The sequence below is a fragment of the Salvelinus alpinus genome, chromosome 33 (genome assembly GCF_045679555.1).
Source record: "Salvelinus alpinus chromosome 33, SLU_Salpinus.1, whole genome shotgun sequence".
Lineage (NCBI taxonomy): Eukaryota > Metazoa > Chordata > Actinopteri > Salmoniformes > Salmonidae > Salvelinus > Salvelinus alpinus.
The window spans coordinates 14,082,979-14,097,957 of NC_092118.1; the positions used below are offsets into that span (position 1 = coordinate 14,082,979).

General features: G+C 46.1%; 1 protein-coding gene across 3 annotated transcripts in view; it reads right to left on the bottom strand.

Moving 5' to 3' along the window:
- The window catches only part of LOC139563220 (piezo-type mechanosensitive ion channel component 1-like), an 84,324-nt gene that overhangs the window by 19,443 nt on the left and 49,902 nt on the right, over positions 1-14,979 (bottom strand). For all 3 annotated transcript variants that reach the window (XM_071381634.1, XM_071381632.1, XM_071381635.1), the window contains 11 exons: positions 5,488-5,686; positions 4,399-4,612; positions 3,347-3,521; positions 3,150-3,254; positions 2,849-3,025; positions 2,383-2,643; positions 1,892-1,997; positions 1,427-1,608; positions 913-1,061; positions 462-620; positions 135-241 (listed from right to left, as the gene is read on the bottom strand). In XM_071381634.1, the coding sequence (XP_071237735.1) occupies positions 135-241; positions 462-620; positions 913-1,061; positions 1,427-1,608; positions 1,892-1,997; positions 2,383-2,643; positions 2,849-3,025; positions 3,150-3,254; positions 3,347-3,521; positions 4,399-4,612; positions 5,488-5,686 (1,834 nt within the window). The remainder of the gene's footprint in view (positions 1-134; positions 242-461; positions 621-912; positions 1,062-1,426; positions 1,609-1,891; positions 1,998-2,382; positions 2,644-2,848; positions 3,026-3,149; positions 3,255-3,346; positions 3,522-4,398; positions 4,613-5,487; positions 5,687-14,979) is intronic.

A 14,979-nucleotide genomic window follows, 5' to 3' on the forward strand; every position in this document is an offset into this window, starting at 1 on the left:
AAGAAACACTTGCCTTGTACTGTTTTTGTTTGTACAATTGTAAGCGGTCTTTGTGTCCTAGAGAAGCACTATACAAATCCAATGTATAAAGGGTTGCCGGAGACTGCATGAAGCTCAACAACATCTGTGCTCACCATCATCCTCTGATTCATCATCCCTCAGACCCGTCACCAGATCATCCTCCTCAAACACAGCCCCATCATCACAGCGGCGGACCTCTGGTCTGTGCCTGTTCCTCTTCCTGTGGGATAAAAATAATGTCATCATATAGGATATTTTTTCTGCCGAGGTGGACAACGGCTCTGTCTGGCAGTGATGTTAATGAGATGGACAGCACACGACTGAACTCTCATTTTACTATGGACTCTATTACGTGGGCATTTGAGGAGCATATTCTCGATCATCCTCTGTCTGGCATACTGTGTGTCATACTGTGTGGGAGGAGCCTGAGAGGAGCGTACCTGTGTATGGGCGTGACGTGGTCCAGGTCTGTGATCTTCATGAAGGGTTTGTGGAAGTAGTGCAGCTGCAGGATGCAGGCCAGCAGGAAGAAGCCCGGGATCAGGATGCTGGTGAACAACTCGGTCAGCTTAAAGGTCTCCAGGCCGATATCAGCCAGCCTGCAGGGAGACAGAGGAGCGGGACTCGCTTCAATTTCCAGAGGTTTCTACTATACTCATTGTACACCTCAAACCCAGATGGGAGTGATCAGGACAACATAGAACATCTGGAAAAACTGGATATTGGTGCGGAAATTGATGGCAATTAGGAATTCCTGATTAATCAGGAAAAACCACATCCATGAACCCAGATCGATGTTAATATAGGCCACTTCATCATCAAACTTAATGACAAACCTAAAAAGAAAGTGTGTATTAGTCTTGACCACACAGTGAGGTGGGGGGAACATACTGCTCTTCAGTGAAGCCGGTGAAGTTCCTCCAGTAGGCAGGGAAGTCCTCAAACTGGAAGGTATAGATGGTGATAAGGACCAGCATGGTGTAGGCCACCACTAGCCACCAGAAAACCTTGAGCAGCCTCCTCCACAGAGAGTAGTACACCTGACGATATAGGTTACAGTAACAGTTACAGTCACAACAACAACAACATTCATTAACATGTCAATGACCAGTCAGTTTGACCACAGGTCAAATCGAGGTAACCGAGTTGTCCCCAGTGCGACCAGGGGCAATTTGCCGCATAAAACGAGTTTGTTGAGTGCTGCACTGAAGCTGACCATGTGTTACTCTCATGTTTTTATTTGTGTGTGGAGGGTTGAAAGCAGAAGCAGAAAACACATGTACGAAGTAGCAGTCGGACCAATAAAGTAGTATTGTAATATGGAAATCACAAGGAGTTGATGATGGGGGTCATAGTTTAAAAGGACTTCAGAGTGTGACCCCCTGGACTGATGGTGCCTACATACCTGGTAGAGACAGAGGCAAAGCAGGAAGAGCAGCATGTAGATGATCTTGTAGCCCACCAGCTTCCCAGCGAAGCTGACCATGATGAACATGCCTCCACACACGTAGATCCAGTACTTGGCATAGCAGCTCATCACCAGACTGCCCACAACCTTCAGAACCGACTCGTTCTGCCCGCTCCCCTCTGTGGAGCCGAAGGGAGAAGAGCACCTTGTTACTAACCAAACTGAAGACACTGCCATACTGCACGGCGCACATGATTCGCAGTCAGTGCGAAAATTGATGCGCTCACTACTGTAAGGTGGCTCTGGATGAGAGAATCTGCTAAATGACTAAACTGTCAAAAGTAGATAGCGAGAGAGAATGTGACTGGACCATACTAAAGCACACACACCTGGGAACTTCACAACTTTCGTGAAGTACTTCATTGTGTAGCGAAAGTGTGAATCGGAAGTGTACCCTCTCACCTCCAGTGGTGACCTCCTGTAGAGGAGCAGACCTGCTCTTCTTCCTGCTGAAGTTGTCCTTCACTGACTGGCGCAGGAGCAGCCAGAACGTCAGCGTGTACAGCAGCTGACAGGATCGACAAAACAGACAGAGGGAGAGAGGAATACAGTCTTGACTCTTGGGAGATTGACTGCAGGACCGCACTTTTAAGTGGTTCTACACCTTTAAGAAAGTGCAGGAGCATATACTGTTAAATAGCCTATTCAGCATATGTGACAGGCATGTTTTACACATAAAATATTTGTTGAGTGGTTGAACTTTTCAGGTATGCACTAATTGATACCTTGTGGACATGTTTACTACAGCACTTGAGTCTTCAGAATACAGACTACTGCACTATCAATTTCCTGTAGGCACTTAACAGGCTGCATTCATTGACATTTCCCAGAGCCTCTGTCCCACTGCTGACCCTGTCCCCTACCCTACCCGCCCCTACCCCCTCTCTCCTTACCATGGCCCCCAGGCGGAGGCAGGGGTACTGGGCTCGGTCCAGACCCAGCTGCCTGAGGCTCATGGTGCCCACGGTGCGGGGCAGCTCCGGCTGCAGGTCCATGGCCCAGACGTACTGCAGGAAGCAGAGGGCCAGGACGTAGAGCAGGATGAAGGGAGAGCACAGCATGGCGAAGTGGCGCCTCGCACGCAGCATCCAGATCAGACACGCCCACAGCAGCAGCACGAACGTCAGCCAGCTGTGGTAGGTGATGCTCCACACCTGCAGAGGGGCATCATGGGAGATGGAGTTCAGGTAAGACATGACATACATTCACTGAGAACTGCGGTCACAGAACTAAGGCTTGGTTCCAATATCCCATGCATTCTTAGTGGTATTCTAGTGTGGATATTGGAACATAGCCTAATATACCCATAGGGCTCACAGAGAGGATACATTTAGAATGTGAATAAGATTTCAGTGTTACCATCATGGCGATGAGAGCACACACGTAGCTCTGCTGCATGACCACTCTACCCAGCAGGTGCAGAGGGTGGTCCCCGTGCTGTCCATCAGGGGCGCTACTGAGCCCTGGGCCCAAGTTCTGAACACTGGAGCCATTGGTGACGCCGTCTACTGTGCTCTCTATAGACTGAAGCGTGTTCTGGAACACATACACAACACACCTTTATAAACAACAACACCAACACACAGTCAGAGAATGGCAGACAGTAGTACATTGGACTGCATGGAGCAGAGCAGGGTGCTATCAGGTATCTCATGCCCACCTCAGTGTCGCTCTGGCTGGGTCGTCTCTGAGCGGACCAGGGCTTCAGTTCCACCTCTGCTCCTCCAGCCTCTGTTCCTTTGACTAGCTGGGCCCCCTCCTCACCCTGTCATATAAGCAAGTACTGATTCAGTAAGCAGCACATGTCAATCAATACAGACAGGTATGTTTCATGCCTCGGAGTGCTGATGTCAGTACCTTGTCAGCCGATCCATGGTGGCTGCTGATCTTCAGGACCGTCGCCACGGTGATGTGCAGGAGAAGCAGGATCCCGGGGTTGACATACACCGGCCAATCATGCTCCGTGTTAAGGATGAGGTCATAGGAGGCGGAGCAGTTGCCAGGTTTGATGATATCCTTGAGGCCAAACAGTCTGGGGGTTGAGAAGAGGGGAGAAGGAATGTAACAGAAGCCTGTATATGGAGTTGAGTTGAGGAACCATGGTTTCTCTGTGAAACGTCATCAAACTTTAACGCACAGTTTAGCCCTGGGTTCACCCTGCCGTGACACCCATTGATTATAGTTTCAAGGCAGGGGAAATGTCAGGTTAGATTTGTGGGCTGGAACTGACTTCTAATGTTGATGGCTGAGTGTGGCTGAGAGCCAGAGGTAGAGAGGTGAAGATAGAGAAGGAGAGATAGAAAGAAAGATCACAGGTGTTTCCACCTGGGAGGCCTTGATAACAGCAGTACATATCTCTCCCTCTCTATCTCTCTTTAGCATCCTATGCCAAAATCCCCAGGCACCGAGATAGAATGCTACAGGACGGCTTCATCACACCCACCCCATTTGGTAATATTCCAAAAACAACTTGCCAGTATTTCCTCACATAGCTTTCACACTCTTCCTCCACTCCTCCCCTCTCATTTCACTGCATTCCTCTTCTTCCCCCTCCTTCCCTCCATTGATACTTAGAACTATGACACAAAACTGAGAACTGTCTCAGTTCCATTCATCTGCTGTTAGGTAATAGTGCAGTCTGCAAATGTCTCAAAAAGATCACAACCCCAAAAAGATGATATGTTTAAGGTTATCAGAACCTTGTGAGCCAAGGAGTCATTGCGTACAAATCACTTCTGAATCAATATGTTTGAATCACAATCTTGAGCTAGTGCCAAACAGGAGCATCGCTATGGCTGCTGCCAGTCCCTGTGAGAAGTAAAGCTGGGTAGGTACTAGAGACATGAAAAACAATGACTAAAATGGAATAGAATGACTTATTTTGGGTAGAGGTGGGGTGGGGCACTGACCTGGCCCACAGGCTGGCAGGGGGGAAGATGCCCTGGGCAATGGGGCACTGGTACAGGTAGAGACACACCAGGTGGCCCGCCGTGAAAAAGCCCACCATCACACACAGCACGTTGAAGCCTAGGTGGCTGATGGGAAAGTGGCAGGCCCACCACGTGCACACGCCAATGAAAAGCAGGAAGTAGATTGCAGAGAAGGCCGAGGGTAACGTGATGCCTGGGGAACAGAGATACAGACGAGGGACTTTATCAACACAATACAACAATACTGCACATCGTCTCTCATATACAACAAACCATACATGGATATCTTAAAGCAGTTCCCCCATACTTTAATGCAGGGATGGGTAACTGCCGGCCATTGGGCTGCCCCCCTTTTGAAGGCCCTCGGATAAATTTCCCACCAAAATTAAAATACATTACATTTTTGGGGGAATTCAGTCAGGGTCTCAACTTACTGTTGCGAGGTATAATACAAAAGGTGCAATTTAGAAATGTGGTTGTGCATCAACAGTTTATAGCTTGTTATGTCAGTCACTGATAGTAACTCAATTAGCCCATATCAGCAAAAATGTTTTAGAATGGTAAGTTAGTCGAGTGGCCAGCTAACTAAACATGTAGTAATCAAGGTCGAATTAGAGCCTGGGGGGGGGCATTTGTTTTGTTAGTCAGTCTCACTCAGATATCATATTAAAAACTGCAAATATTTCTCTCCACCCTATGTGAAAATTTGTATAATTGCAGGAAACTAGCTGAAAGCTCATTTTCTTTTCAGTCCCATGGCAAAATGTGTAGAATTGCACGAAATGAACTCTAAAACAAAAAAAATATTCTCTCTACAACTGCAGACCGTCATGAGGAGTTCAGATTTTTTGTGGCCCCCACCTCCATCAAAGTTGCCCATCCCTGCTTTAATGCCTCCATTTTATAGAACAAAATAGTGATTAGTTTAAAGAAAAATTATTAAACATTTATTTCACATATAAATCAATTATTACCAGTATATTAATTTCCTTTTATAATTAAGCAGCAATACAGGGGTTATTCCTGTGACTGCACTCCACTCTACCCTCTCCTCCCTCCAGTTCTCACCAGCCAGGGCCAGCAGGGTGATGGCCAGGATCCGGCCCAGGTCCCTCAGGACCTTCTGGGCTGTGGCTCGGAGCCGGGCCGCCAGCTGCTTGGCACGAGTTGCTGCAGAAACCACGGGGTCACTGGGAGACGACATGCCTTCCTCATCTCCTTCCTCTTCCTCCTCTTCACCCTCCTTTGTCTCTGACTCATCCTCGGTCTGGAAAGAACCAAAGCATGAGCCAAAAGTAAACAGATATTCGTAAATGGAATTCAGATTTTTTTTATTTAACCTTTATTTAGGCAGACAGTCCCATTGAGACCAAGGTCTCTTTTGCAAGGGAGCCCTATAGCACAAGGCCAGCAGCAATTGAACAATAATACGTAAGAGAACAAATACTTCAATAAAGTGTAATGTCAACAGTGCGGTAAATCTCAGATCCAACGCTATCTGTATCCCGTTATCAAGAGCACTTAACTTCCATGACAAGAACCTGGCACAAAGCATAACCATCAGACATAGATTTGCAATACTATTCTTGTCATCTATAGTTACGTGCATACAGTAGGTCAACATTGTAAAAGGTAAAACTGACATGGCACATTACACACTCATAGAGATCACTTTCTGACTGTGTTCATTACAATCCTGTGTTCATTACAATCCTGTACACACTAGAGTCCCAGAGTGGCCAGGGAAAGCATACACTGTTCCAGCTTTTGGAAAAAGACTTGCACAGAAACTGGCACCACGGATAAGATAATAAACACGAATTACAGAAATGATAACATAGGGAGCGCATAGGGAGTGTTGGATCTGAGATAAAACATGCTCTCAACTTAGAGCTCAGTTACAAACTTAATATGCCTGTCCAGGCATAACAATGTTATGCTTTTATGGTACAATACTCAATAAAAGTGTTTCCAATTTTACAACATATAATTTTATGTAGAGACCTGCCAAGCAAACCCCTCTAAAACACAACGATGATGTGACCTTTGTGACGATTCTGTAGCAATCAGGTGTGTCATGAGAGGTCTTATAAAACTAACCAGTGAGACTGTTTACCAGGTTCTGTGTTGTTACCATGGTGACTCATGTACTGTCTGTCTTTTCTTCTTTTTGGCAGTGCTTGTCACTTTTCTCAGTAGCGGGCCGGAGGCATCTTGGCCTGGACCGGCGGCTGCTACCATGACAGAGAATGTTCCCACTGAGAGGATGAGTACACAAACGAGACGACACAGCCCTGAGCATAACAGAGTGGCCATCCTGTCACTCTAACCCCAGGTTATCAGGAGGGACCAAGATCTGATGGGGTGTGGAGGAAACCACCTGTCAATCACAGGTGTTAGGTTGGCACACTGTACCAACGTGAGAGAACGAGAGGGGGACCGCGTTTGTGTGTTTGGGGGTGCATTCATAGTTCATTCCACAAACTGCTAAGAGCACGCCCTAAGGGTGCTGCAGCACTCATAGCAGTCATTTCCCTCTGACACTGTGAATGATGTGGTAAATGTATTTGCATCACTGACAGGAGTGTGTCAGAGGGCCAGATGTAACCGGGACATTAGTCACATGATACTGAGGTCACAGTATCATTCAAATCCCTCCCTGCTCAGCACCCCAGCCACAGGGGGATAACACAAACACCGGGCCTGGGTGGGCTAATACTGTGATAGGGTTTTATAACTTATAGCTTTACAAATATACCAAGCATCTCATCTGTCACAGCACATTAACGTGCCACCAATAGGTGGCATCTGTTGCCACATTGTCACCCTGGTCATCCCTTGGCCTGAGTAGTCACGTCCTGTTGCGCATGTAACTAATTCCACTGTGTTTCCCCTCGTAAATACACTGGGCCTTGCATCCTGTCTGTCCACTGCTCCTAACCTTGATGTGTAAGAGTGTATTTGTGTGTGTACTGTACTCTAAGTACATGTGTGACATTGATTATCATGAGGGTCATGAACAGATGCAATACAAAAACCCACCAACCAACTAACTAACGAACCAACCAACCAACCAGAGGGAAGAGTCTCAAACATGGTACCTATCTGCTCCATAAGATTCTGTGTCATTGACTACGGTTCAGGACACCAGGATTTATTTCATAGGTCACAAGAGGTTGGGGTAACGTGACACTATAAAAAGGTTAGCGTGACACTTGAAAAGATAAATGTAAAAGATTTTTCCGGCCTCCCGAGTGGTGCAGTGGTCTAAGGCATTGCATCGCAGTGCTAGCTGTGACACTAGAGAACCTGGTTCGAGTTACCAGGCTCTGTTACCGAACAAAAGTTTTAGAACACCTACTCATTCAAGGGTTTATTTTTATTTTTACTATTTCTACATTGTAGAATAATAGTGAAGACATCAAAACTATGAAATAACACATATGGAATCATGTAGTAACCAAAAAAGTGTTAAACAAATCAAAATATATATATATATTTTATTTTTGAGATTCTTCAAATAGCCACCTTTCGCCTTGATGACAGCTTTGCACACATGTACGATCTTAGACTCTGGGCTGGTTTGTTGTGTTTGGTTTCATGAAATGCTGCTATCTAAAGTTCTCACTGGTTAACTTGGCTGGCATGACACAACCAGCCACCAGCTGTCTCACTCCGTTACACTCTCGAATAGAATAACAAGCAGGAGGAGAGAGTTTATAATGCTGTTTAATGTGTCTGTTTGAGTCTGGCAAGAGGAAGATAACTATTGATGTGTGGAATAGAGGAAAGGGGAATCTCCCTGACAAACACCTGCACCAAAACACATCTCAACGACCAGTTACCCAGTGTGCCCATACACTCTTAGAAAAAAGGGTTATTCGGCTGTACCCATAGGAGAAACATTTTTGGTTCCAGGTAGAACCATTTTTGGAAAGGGTTATACATGGAACCCAAACGGGTTCTACTAAGGGTTCTCCTATGGGGACAGCTGAAAAACCATTTAAGGTTCTAGATAGTACACTAGATAGCTATCTACAACTTTCCATTACCAAAAATGCATTATCTTAAGCATCAGTAACATTATTCTCGATGATGGAATACTGTATAAGAGGCAGAGTGTGTGGTGTGTGTGTCTGTGTGTGTGGGATTCCAACTACCTGGAGTCCCTGTAGTCTTCTGTTTAACCTAGAGCGTTCGGGTTAGTCTGTGTGCTGCTGACTGCTCAGTGGTAGAATGATCAAAAGACAGACACAAGGAAAGTAGGCCTCTCTCTCCCCACTCTCCCTCATGTTTCATTAATACCGTTTTTCCTATCTCATCCTATGACCAGAAGTATCTCTAGACAGATGCTTGCCTCTCACTAACAATTCCCTTCTTTCAGACGCCTCTCTAACCTTCTAATGAGGACTTCCTTCATCTAGGATTCCTCCCAAGAGATCATCATCAGCATCACTCTCCTGCCGCCGGCACTCCCATACCTATCTCTCTCTCTCCATCTCCCTAATACACCCTCTCCATCTATTATACTCTCCCTCTCCTTCCCTCACACCCCTCCCTATTTCCCTCCATCACGTCCCCTCTCTTCTCCTGACTGTCCAGTGGCTCCTCTGCGGTCTAAACTGCTGCTCTGATGACTGCCTGGCCTTCATGACTCCAGCCTCCTCTCAGTGTGACCTGTTCCAGGGGAGTCGTTGACACCCCCAGCGTGTGAAGTCAACCGCTGACCACGTGAGTCTCATCACTGAGGAATCCCACTTAGGGTGGGCTAAGAGGGGCGGTATTCCTCACACATACAGTGGGGAGAACAAGTATTTGATACACTGCCGATTTTGCAGGTTTTCCTACTTACAAAGCATGTAGAGGTCTGTCATTTTTATCATAGGTACACTTCAACTATGAGAGACGGAATCTAAAACAAAAATCCAGAAAATCACATTGTATGATTTTTAAGTAATTAATTTGCATTTTATTGCATGACATAAGTATTTGATACATCAGAAAAGCAGAACTTAATATTTGGTACAGAAACCTTTGTTTGCAATTACAGAGATCATACGTTTCCTGTAGTTCTTGACTAGGTTTGCACACACTGCAGCAGGGATTTTGGCCCACTCCTCCCTACAGATCTTCTCCAGATCCTTCAGGTTTCGGGGCTGTCGCTGGGCAATACGGAGTTTCAGCTCCCTCCAAAGATTTTCTATTGGGTTCAGGTCTGGAGACTGGCTAGGCCACTCCAGGACCTTGAGATGCTTCTTACGGAGCCACTCCTTAGTTGCCATGGCTGTGTGCTTCGTGTCGTTGTCATGCTGGAAGACCCAGCCACGACCCATCTTCAATGGTCTTACTGAGGGAAGGAGGTTGTTGGCCAAGATCTCGCGATACATGGCCCCATCCATCCTCCCCTCAATACGGTGCAGTCGTCCTGTCCCCTTTGCAGAAAAGCATCCCCAAAGAATGATGTTTCCACCTCCATGCTTCACAGTTGGGATGGTATTCTTGGGGTTGTACTCATACTTCTTCTTCCTCCAAACACGGCGAGTGGAGTTAGACCAAAAAGCTCTATTTTTGTCTCATCAGACCACATGACCTTCTCCCATTCCTCCTCTGGATCATCCAGATGGTCATTGGCAAACTTCAGACAGGCCTGGACATGCACTGGCTTAAGCAGGGGGACCTTGCGTGCGCTGCAGGATTTTAATCCATGACGGCGTAGTGTGTTACTAATGGTTTTCTTTGAGACTGTGGTCCCAGCTCTCTTCAGGTCATTGACCAGGTCCTGCTGTGTAGTTCTGGGCTGATCCCTCACCTTCCTCATGATCATTGATGCTCCACGAGGTGAGATCTTGCATGGAGCCCCAGACCGAGGGTGATTGACCGTCATCTTGAACTTCTTCCATTTTCTAATAATTGCGCCAACAGTTGTTTCCTTCTCACCAAGCTGCTTGCCTATTGTCCTGCAGCCCATCCCAGCCTTGTGCAGGTCTACAATTTTATCCCTGATGTCCTTACACAGCTCTCTGGTCTTGGCCATTGTGGAGAGGTTGGAATCTGTTTGATTGAGTGTGTGGACAGGTGTCTTTTATACAGGTAACGAGTTCAAACAGGTGCAGTTAATACAGGTAATGAGTGGAGAACAGGAGGGCTTCTTAAAGAAAAACTAACAGGTCTGTGAGAGCCGGAATTCTTACTGGTTGGTAGGTGATCAAATACTTATGTCATGCAATAAAATGCAAATTAATTATTTAAAAATCATACAATGTGATTTTCTGGATTTTTGTTTTAGATTCCGTATCTCACAGTTGAAGTGTACCTATGATAAAAATTACAGACCTCTACATGCTTTGTAAGTAGGAAAACCTGCAAAATCGGCAGTGTATCAAATACTTGTTCTCCCCACTGTATAGTACATCATCCCTTAACTACACCATCACTCATACACATGCACAACCTGTCACCCACACAACATCCCTCCCATACACCCTGGATCAACAGGGGGGACAGGGTCAAGGGTTAGCCACGTGCACAACCAAATGTGATTCTGTTTCTGGAGCTGCACATGGAGTATGCTTGGGGTTTTCATGAAGACTAATCCTCCTCTACAAAATAAGACAGGAACGTTTATGTTACTGACAAACCACTGCTGGCTCCCCTGTCCTCCCTTAGATGTAGTTCTGAGTGAAACCATGTGAGCCAGAGGGAAAGTGAATGCAGTGTGATGAGAGGGTGGGGTGAGGTATACTGTATGTGTTAAAGGATGTGCCTAAACTGCCTACTTCACAAACACAGTCTCCCGTTTCCCCAGCTGAGCACCACCAGGCTTCACAGCCAGTCCCTGAGTCCCGGCCACATCAAAGACCATTGTCTCAGCCTCTCTGGCTGGAGGCAGCCGCTCATTCCCAAACACAGGAACAGACGCAGAACGTTGCGGTCGGAACGTTACAGCAACACCACAGAGATGTTGTGAGAATGTTGTTTTTGATGTGTGTGCAGGTCTGAAAGTGGGAGCACGGGAGAAGAGAGCGCTGCTCAATTGGTGTTGCTCAATAGAGTGCTGCTCAATAGAGTGTACTGCACAGTCAGGGAGAACTGCAGTGCACCCAATGGCAGGGCTCAGCCCTAGTGGTCGTCCGTCTGAACGACGTATTGTCTGAGCGGAGCAGAGGGGCAACCCCTGTCACCCAGTCAACACATGGAAATCAATCTTCAGAGTGCTCCCTCAATCAGCACAGCACTTCTGAAGCAAAGAACACAGTATGCAGAAACATTCTGACTGATATACAGATTTAACAGAGAGAGGAAAGACAGGAGAACAGACTGTTCTCCCAATGAAGAACAAAACTTGAAGAGAAATTGTAGATTTTTTTGTTTGTTGCCAATTGTAGCTATGTAATAGAGAGTGGACAAGAGGCTCAACAGCAGTTTGGTTGTGTTTGATCATTGATCGAGTCATGGCCCTTTTTTTCATTTTCTGACACAGATTGGGGCAGCCTGTGTTTGTTTGGATGGTTGCCCTGGCTACGACAGGAGTAGAAAACTGTTGCTCTGGGCAGCTGTACAGGGAGTGTGTTCGGATGGCACAAGGCAACAGAAAGAACGAAAAGAGGGAGAGAAAAAAAACGAGATTGAAAGTAGAACTTAGTCTGGAGAGTGAAGAGCAGCTGAGACTGTCTGCGACAAAGAAAAGGGAGGAGAAAAGCTTGGCTGGTGAAACCTCAGTGTGTGTGTGTGTGTGTGTGTGTGTGTGTGTGTGTGTGTGTGTGTGTGTGTGTGTGTGTGTGTGTGTGTGTGTGTGTGTGTGTGTGTGTGTGTGTGAGAGAGAGAGAGAGAGAGGCCCATGGGTTGGAGGCAGCATTACATCTGGGGAGCACCTCTCTTTCCCAGGCAGGCTGAGGATGGGCTAGCCTCCCACACTGTGGAGCAGAGCAGGAAACCAACTCAGCTGGTGGAACAATAGCTACCTCTGTCACCAGCACCAGGTCTGAGGGAACCTCCCCATTACCTCCCTGTTTCTCTCTCTGCCCCAGTAACACCACAACAAATACCAACACACCAGAGAGCAGTAACACTAAACTACTGTAGCATACCACAACACTGTTTCACCACAAGATACAGAGAATAATAATCTCTCTCTTACCAGCAGTGATTGCACAACAGTGCTATCAGCATACCGTTGTGCGTCTTTGTGAATATTCTGAATGTGATGTCCTATATATTCTGCAATTTTGGAATATGATTAAAGGGAAGTAATTATACACAAATATGTTTGTTATTAATGACTTCTTTAATTTAAGAAACGGTTGTGCACAAAACATGAAATTAATATGAACAGTGTGGAAGGGCTTGAGGCAAGCGCGGACATGGCCAGCCCAGCTCAGACATTCATTCCAGCACTGACATCAGCAAGGAACCCTCCTCTTTAATCAGAGACAAGACATTGGGTGCCATAACGTTCCATTAGAATGTAGCCTTCTAAAGTTCCATTATATATAGCAGCCCATGCAGCAATGAGTCAACCACTTCCATTTCCTGAGTGGTGGAAGCCAGGGACACTGCCTATTATATGTGACTCACTGATTCGCAGCGCAAGACCATTACCACTACTCTATATATGGCTCGGAGTATTACCATATAAGGAGTGCTTAATTTGTCAATCGGGAGGTGCCGGACCAAAAAGTGAGCGCGAGAGGGGTGTGACGAGATACCGGAACGTATGAAAAAAAAATCGCATTTATAATAAATCCTCACATTTGCGTAGTGGCATCGAGCAGTAGAGTAGAAGCACTTACAGAAGTTGCACACATGGGACCTTTTTGGGGGACTTTTATAGACGCATTTCATGCAATCCTACGTCATTTTACATGACTGGAGACTTTGGCAGAATATTTTTTAATACTGCACAAATTATCGAAATGGCAGGCTACTTTGATACTGACAAACTGAGATAAATAAAAACGACCTTGTCTTGAATCCATCAATAGCCTAGGTCTAGGTGTGGAGACAGATCGAGGAGGAAATTATAGTCCTTAAAATGGTTCCCAGTTTCACTGACTCATCCAATGATGCGCAGCTCACTTGCTGGTGATGGCTGATGCAGTCGTGCCAAAAGCATCTCTTTCTCTAAAACAATATTTGTAAGTTGATGAAATATTTTGGTAGACTACAGCATAGAGTCTTCTCTTTTCAGCAGGAGAAATTTGCTTTCCAACCTGTATTTTCCCTCGATTGTATTTTAAATATTGCAAAAGGCCTGTTTGATCTGCATGCTGTTTTTTCACTGCCATATTTGCCGCGCGTTCCCGACTGTAGGCTATTCCTTGTTAGGTTATTGGACTACAATCCACAGCTAGGCTATTAAAAAAAAAGAAGCTATTGATCATCTGTGGCTAAATGATAGGCCTTCTCATGGTGTAGTAGGCTATTCTGAATGATTTCATTTATTTCTGAACAGACAGCAGTAATTCTATAACTTTGTCAAATGTATTTCAATTTATCAGGGGTGCTGTAGTTCCTTCAGAACCCTTCGCGTGGCTATGATTCTATCGGAGGGCCTGTTGTCCGGACCTCTGGCAGTCTCTATGGGGGTACCACAGGGTTCAATTCTCGGGCCGACTCTTTTCTCTGTAGATTGTTGCGGGTGATTCCCTGATCTACCTCTACGCAGACGACACCATTCTGCATACATCTGGCCCTCCTTTGGACACTGTGTTAACTAACCTCCAAACGAGCTTCAATGCCATATAGCACTCCTTCCATGGCCTCCAACTGCTCTTAAACGCTAGTATAACCAAATGCATGCTTTTCAACCGGTCGCTGCCGGCACCCGCCCGCCCGACTAGCACCACTACCCTGGATGGTTCTGACCTAGAATATGTGGACAACTACAAATACCTAGGTGTCTGGCTAGACTGTAAACTCTCCTTCCAGACTCATATTAAGCATCTCCAATCCAAAATCAAATCTAGAATCGGCTTCCTATTTCGCAACAAAGCCTCCTTCACTCACGCCGCCAAACTTACCCTCGTAAAACTGACTATCCTACCGATCCTCGACTTCGGCGATGTCATCTACAAAATAGCTTCCAATACTCTACTCAGCAAACTGGATGCAGTCTATCACAGTGCCATCCGTTTTGTTACCAAAGTGCCTTATACCACCCACCATTGCGACCTGTATGCTCTAGTCGGCTGGCCCTCGCTACATATTTATCGCCAGACCCACTGGCTCCAGGTCATCTATAAATCTATGCTAGGTAAAGCTCCGCCTTATCTCAGCTCACTGGTCACGATAACAACACCCACCCGTAGCACGCGCTCCAGCAGGTATATCTCACTGGTCATCCCCAAAACCAACACCTGCTTTGGCCGCCTTTCCTTCCAGTTCTCTGCTGCCAGTGACTGGAACGAATTGCAAAAATCGCTGAAGCTGGAGAATTATATTTCCCTCACTAACTTTAAACATCAGCTATCTGAGCAGCTAACCAATCGCTGCAGCTGTACATAGTCCATCTGTAAATAGTCCACCCAATCTACCTACCTCATTTCCATATTGTTTTTATTT